The following is a 6409-nucleotide window of genomic DNA, read 5'->3' on the forward strand; positions in this document are numbered from 1 at the left end:
TTCTGTGGGGACACCGCCCCTTCCGCCTCTTGCCGAGGCGGCTCCGGCGGTAGCGGAGTCCCCGCGGGTGTGGGTACGGTGCGAGGGAGGGGGTGCCGAGCACCTCTGGGAAGGGGAAGGTGGGTGGGCACCCATGGGAGAGTGAGGGGTGGGCGGGGGTGCCGAGCAGCCGTGGGTGGGGAGTGGGGAGGTGCCGGGCGCTCGTGGCAGTGTTACGGGTGGGTGGGTGGGTAGGCGGGGGTCAGGGAGGGTGCTGGGGATGGGGTGCGATGGGGAGGGTGCTGAGCGCCCGTTTTAGGGGGCCCTGGGTGTCTCTAAGGGTGCTGAGTCCCTCCTGGGGGGTGCACAGGATATCCCCCCCTCCCAATGACATCCCGTACCCTCTCCCTCCCTCCCAGTTCTCCCATGGCCAAGCCGGGACACTCCTGGAGCCGCGCACCGGCAGGGAAGGAGGAGGAGGAGGAGGAAGAGGAGGGCGAGGACCCCCTGGATGCCAGGATCGCCCGGACAGGCTGCCTGGAGCAGCACCGGGAGCTGCAGGAGTGCATGGAGCAGCACCGGGATTGGCGGCACTGCCAGACACAGCTCCGGGCATTCGGAGCCTGCATGGCCCGGCGGGAACAGCGGGAACGGGGACAGAGCCGGGCACACCCTGCACAGTGACACTCCCCTGGAATGGGGGAGCTGTGCCTTTCAACCCCCCTTTTTTTTGTGTGTGTGATTTTTTTTCTCTTTTTTTTTTTTTTTTAAATCTAAGTGCCGGGAAATCCACGTGGGAAATTAAATCTGGGAATTGAATCGTCTTCATCTGTGCCAGCAGCAAAGTGGGAAGGTCAAAGAGGGGTTTGAAGGATGCGGCTTCAATCTGCACCAGGCTGGACATCAGGAGGAATTTTTTCATGGAAAGGGTGGTCAGGCATTGGAAGGGGCTGCCCAGGGAGGTGGTGGAATCCCCATCCCTGAAAGTTTTTAAGGAAAGACTGGAAGTGGCACTCAGTGCTTTGGGCTGGGGACAAGGTGGGGATTGGCCACAGGGTGGACTTGGTGACCCCGGAGGGCTTTTCCACCTCAGTGATTCCATGGTTGTGGATTTCCAGCCCAAAATGTCCCTGGCTCCACAACAGCCCTGCTATGGATTTCCACTCCCATGTCCTTCCCAAGGCTTTTCCCAGCACCAATAACCTCGTGTCCCACCAAATGGGATTTTAGGGAGGGGATTTATCTCCAGGGAAGCCCCAGGATAATTAGGAATGGGGGAAAAAAGGAAGCTCCTCTGTCCATCACTTCCTGGCAAATAAGGCAAGAGAAACAAAGCTTTTTGGAGTCTAGGAAGGGAAGGACATCCCTGGCTTTTGCCAGAAGGAACTTCCCAGGCTGTTTCCCAGGAAGGTGGGTGCTGGATTCCCAAAAATTACAGCAGGATCAGGAGCACAAGCAACACTTGGACAGAGTGTTAATGAATGAGTTATTTTCCCTGTGTTTAGTGGAAGGTCCTTAAAAAAAGGGGGGGGGGAAACTTCCAAACAAACCATTTTGGAATAGTTTCTCTTGGAATCCACCAAATTTGCTTAGAACAGAATTCCTGGGATTGTTGCAGCACAGCATCATTCACCTGCAGGGATTTCTGCAGAAACTCCCACCTGTCAAAAGCAGAACAGGCAGGAATAAAAGAATAAGGAAGAACTGAAGGAATGTAAAGCCACATTCCATTGTGTGGGATTCCACTGCTCCCAGTACAAGCCAGTCAGGAATAAATACATTATTCATCTTTATTGAGACGACCAACAGTGGAAATTCCTTCCAATTCACTGAGTTCTCAGCAGAGTGCTTGTGGAATCCCCCTCTGGAGGCTGGAGCAGCCCCTGCATGGAGCAGTTTTTCCTCACTCAGCTCATCTGTGCCAGCAGCTCTTCCAGCTCTGGCCGAGCCTTCAATCTGCTCTTGAAGTCGGCTTCTGTGTGCTGTGGAGGGAGAGAAAACCAGCCAAGGAAATCAGGATTAACAGGAAAAACAAAGGGCTGAAATGCCCTGCGAGTGGAAAGTCACTCAATGCTGGAAAACTGTTGGGCTTCTCACAAACCCCAAGTTTAACCCCCCTGTCCAAAGCGAATTCCATCAAAACAGGGCACAGTGTTCGGGTTTTCTCCCTCAGCTTTGCTCCCAGCTGCTCCACAAAGCTCCTGGGGATTCCAGGGTAAGTGGTGGAGCAATGCTGGAGTGAAACATTCCCTCTGGCCTCACAGGGAATGTGTGGCAGCAAAGGAAAGGAAGCTGCCATCTCCTGTGGATCTGTGGGAGTGGCTGGGAAGTGGCACCAATTAGAGGAGGCTAAACGGGAAAGGAAACACTCATGGGGAATTAGAAGCACTAAGTTTTCATGGAGCAGGGAGGGCCTGCCTCTGGGAGATCCTGGATACCCTAAGCTGCAGGAGCAGCCTCAGGGCCAGGTCTGGATCTTCAAAGGAAATTCCTGACATGGATCATCTCTGCTTCCTGAAAGGCCCTGGGGAATGCAAACGTACCTGTTTCATGAGGAGATGGACCCCCTCGGGCTGGTTACTCTGGATAATCTCCAGGAGGATCGGAGCAAACGTGGAACTCAAACCACTGATCTGAGGGAAGGAATGACAGAGCTCCAGGACAACCCTCCCAGGACAGTTTGGGTTGCAAGGGACATTAAAACATCATCCCATTCCACCCCCTGCCAAGGGCAGGGACACCTTCCACTATCCCAGGTTGCTCCAACCTGACCTTGGACATTTCTAGGGATGGGGCAGCCACAGTTTCTCCAGGAAATCTATTCCAGGGCCTCCCCATCCTCCCAGGGAAGAATTCCTTCCCAATATCCCATCTAACCCTGTGCTTTGTCCATGTGAATCCATTCCCCCTTGTGTTGTCCCTCCATCCCTTGTCCCCAGTCCCTCTCCAGCTCTCCTGGAGCCCCTTTAGGCCCTGGAAGGGGCTCTGGGCTCTTTGAAGCTGTTCCTAAGAGTATTTTTAAACTTTGTGGAATTTTTCCAATCATCCATCCTTAAACATGACTTTTCTACCTCCTATATTAAGTATTCTGCAGAAAATAGGTAATAAATCAGGTGCCTGAAATTACATAAAGCCAGGAAAGCTCTCCCTGCTTCCACTTTCAGTGGAAATCAAATTAAGGCTTTATGCCCAAATTACACCTTTCAGCTCCAACTGTGGAGGGCTTTGGAGAGCCTGTGCTGCAGGAGAACCACAGGAATATCAGGGAACACCAGGTCCTACCTGGACAACCCTCTGGTGGGTGGTAAGGACTGCATCCACCTGCATCTTGGATCCTTTCTCTTCCAGGAACAGCACCTCGTTGGTTTTGGTGGGCATGGCATAGCTGGGGGAGACAGAGGGCAGAGCTGAGGGCAGGCAGGACATTCCCTGTCCTAAGGACATTCCCAGTGCTCCACAGGGATGGATCAGCCATCCAAGGAGATGAACTTTTCAGGAGGAATTAATTATGCAAACAGTGTATCCTTCCTTTCTGGACACACTGAACCGGGTCCAACCTCGGAGGGCACAACTGAAAATCCACGTTTTGGAGAATCCAGCACTGTTGTCATTCCCTCATGGCAACTCAGGGCTTTCTCCCAGTGCCTGCAGCTCCTCAGGAGCACTGCAGCACTGAGGAGCTTCCTCACATCCCTCAGGCTCTAAATCCCAATCTGCTGTTGGGATAATCCTGTCTGGAGATCTGGTGTTTACCTAAAGCATCCTCTGTTCCTAAACTGAAGGAGAGCAGGAAGCTCACCCAGCACCTCAAGGGCTTTCCCAAGTTCATTCCAGCTGGGATAACCAGCGTCACTCACTGCACAGAGCCTGGATCAAACCCCAGCAACGAAAACCAGCAGGAAACGTCAGCAATGCTTAAGCCAGGCTTAAAGCTTGAAACAATATCACTAAACCCAGAGGCTTAAAGCCCTTTTTTTTCCTCAGAGGAATGAGATGGAGCCAGGTATTTTGCTGGAAAAAATCTGAACCTTCCTCGTGTGAATTAAACACACAAAACTGTAGGGACACGCAGAAAGAGAAGAGGGGCAGAGGAGAGGTCTGGATTTACATCCAGATGGGAATCAGAAGGGCTGGAATGTGCCCTGGTCTCCAAGGTGTCCCATACCTCTCGTTGACCTTGATGGAGAGCCTGTTGCAGAGCCTGTGGACATACTGGGCAAAGTGCTCCACCAGGCACATGTCGTAGGAAGTCATCTGGATGTTGACATCTCCATACTCAAACTCGGTGCCAGGATTGATCTCCTTCATCTGCATTCTGTCCTTCTTCCTCTTTGGAGTCTGTTTTCCAAAATAAAACGGGGAGTTTGAGCAACACTGGAAATAAAACCCCACTGGGTTTTTTCCTGTGGGGCTGCTCCTCTGACAGAGGTTTGTCAGCCACATCCCAGCTCCCTCTCCCTGCCTAAAAACTGGGATGGCATTATCCTGACACCTCAGCTCAGTTCCTGGATGGCAGCACCACAGGAAAAATTCCCCACAAAGGAACATGTCCGTATTTTTTAATTTCTTCCAGAGAAAATTAAAAAAAATTTTAAAAAAAAGGGGGAGTAGAAACAGCAGGAATAAAATTCCTTCTGCCTACCTCTGGCGGGAGCAGGTATTTGTACCTCCCAATTCCATGAGTGGGACGGGATCTGTAGGATCTGTGGCAACTCAGGAGAGCAGCACCTGGAAATGGAAGCAGAAATCCTGTCCCGACTCAAGAGCTGGATGTGGGCAGCAGCCACAAGTAAAGAGGGAAGAGGTTAAAAAGTAGTCATTTCCCAGGGGAATTCTCAAGAGAACAACAGAAAAGAATAAAAGAGGCTGTGGGTGGTTTGGGAGACCAGGGAAATGTTACCAAAGAAAAGAAGAAAATCTTAAGAAAAAACCACATGGAAGTCAAAGAGCATGAGCTCAGGTTATTTAACCAGCCCAAGATTGGCTAAAAAAAAAAAAAAACTAAAATCAAAAGGAAACACAAATGCTCCATTTATTTGGATTAAAAGGGGACTTTACCTGCAGCACACAGATGGTTTTCTCTGGGTGTTGCTGCTCTGGAGGAAACAAGACAATGATTAAAAGTTCTGTAAGAAACAAACTAAGGATTAAAAGCTCTGATTTCCCCCACCCGTGGAAAAATATGTGGCAAATGTCCTTTGGCCATTTTGGGGGTGTTTTTAATGCCTTTTATTGTGTTCCACTCCCCGATTTCAAGCACTCACCTGCTAAGGGCAAACAGCTGCCTGAGCATCGTTCCCTTCTCCCAGCACAGCACCTGGAACGGCCAAAACACAAAGACGGTGGCAGATCCTGAGGGAATTTTCACCAACGCCCCCAGGTAACAGCAGGGACAGGACCCAGGGAACAGCAGGAGCTCTGTCAGGACAGGGTGGTTAGGCTGGAGAGCAGCGAAAGGTTGTTCCTCCAGAGGGTGGAGGGGGCCCTGAACAGGCTCCCAGGCCCATTCCTTTCCAGAGTGTCCACCATTCCCGTTCCCATTCCCGATCCCGGTACCTTCGGCACTGCCGCCATCACTCCATCCCTTGGTCCGTCCCTCAAACCGTCCCCCTAATGGGTTCCGGTGCGCCGCGCCTGGATCCCCCCGCCCCGCGGCTCCCGCCCCGCGTTCCGCCCGCTGGCAACTCCAATACCTGCCGAGGCCTCACAGAGGCGGCAGTTTCTGGGCAACCCGCGGTGCTGGCGGGGACCCGCACCCTGCTAGAGGCTCCGAGCAGGGTGGGGGGTGCGGGGGGTAATGGCGGACAGCGCGTCCCTCTGGCCTCGCACACCCCGGGCAGCGCCGCCTGGCGGCCGCGGCTGCGCAGCGCACTCCACCCTGGGCCAATCACCACGAAACTCGCCGGCTACGGCCCGCCCATCGCCTGCTTCTCGCGTGCTGATTGGTCGCTCGCTGCGTCCATCACGGGGCGGCCGCCATGTTGAGTGTGGCTTGGCCACGTGGCAGTGCAGAGTGTGAGTCCGGCGGCCATTTTGAGTGTGGGTCCGGTGGCCATCTTGAGTGTGGGTCCGGCGGCCATCTTGAGTGTGGCGTGGCGGCGGCCATTTACTTCGTCCCTTATTTTTCTTTCTTTCTTTATTTCTAAATTCGGAGCGCAGGAAGGTTGGGCTGGGAGGGACCTCCTCCCCGATTTCCCAGCGGCGGGAGAGAAGGTGGGCACGGGGGTCTGCCTGGGAAGAGATGGGCCGCTGGGTGGTCCTTGGAGCCCCTCTCCCCCAAGCATGGACAGTCTGGAATTGGCTCAGGAAAACCCATCCCGAACCAAACTGCCTCCTCCTGCCTCTTCCACACGAACCGTCCTTTCTCCCAGGCTCTTCCCCGCTCCCTTCTCTGCTGCCTGGCCCCACTTTCCCCTTTCCTTCCACGGGA

The 6409-nt window shown here is 53.5% G+C and overlaps 1 protein-coding gene across 2 annotated transcripts; it reads right to left on the reverse strand.

Annotated features, from left to right (window-relative positions):
* Positions 1–1744: 1744 nt before the first annotated feature.
* Positions 1745–5580, reverse strand: MRPL48 (mitochondrial ribosomal protein L48). 2 transcript variants are annotated; one of them, XM_027908724.1, is made up of 8 exons: positions 5536–5580; positions 5244–5296; positions 5038–5075; positions 4622–4707; positions 4145–4317; positions 3262–3364; positions 2523–2612; positions 1745–1961 (listed from the first exon to the last, which is right to left on the reverse strand). In XM_027908724.1, the coding sequence occupies exons 1-8, from the start codon at positions 5551–5553 to the stop codon at positions 1887–1889; spliced, it is 636 nt and encodes a 211-aa protein (XP_027764525.1). In that variant the 5' UTR covers positions 5554–5580; the 3' UTR covers positions 1745–1886. The 2 variants fall into 2 exon arrangements, with proteins under 2 accessions (XP_027764525.1, XP_027764524.1); XM_027908723.1 differs by having other exon boundaries at positions 5038–5105; positions 5536–5557.
* Between the last annotated feature and the right edge of the window lie 829 nt (positions 5581–6409).

The sequence above is a fragment of the Empidonax traillii genome, unplaced genomic scaffold, assembly GCF_003031625.1.
Source record: "Empidonax traillii isolate 1590-97213 ecotype Southwest subspecies unplaced genomic scaffold, ASM303162v1 scaffold1819:size175429, whole genome shotgun sequence".
Lineage (NCBI taxonomy): Eukaryota > Metazoa > Chordata > Aves > Passeriformes > Tyrannidae > Empidonax > Empidonax traillii.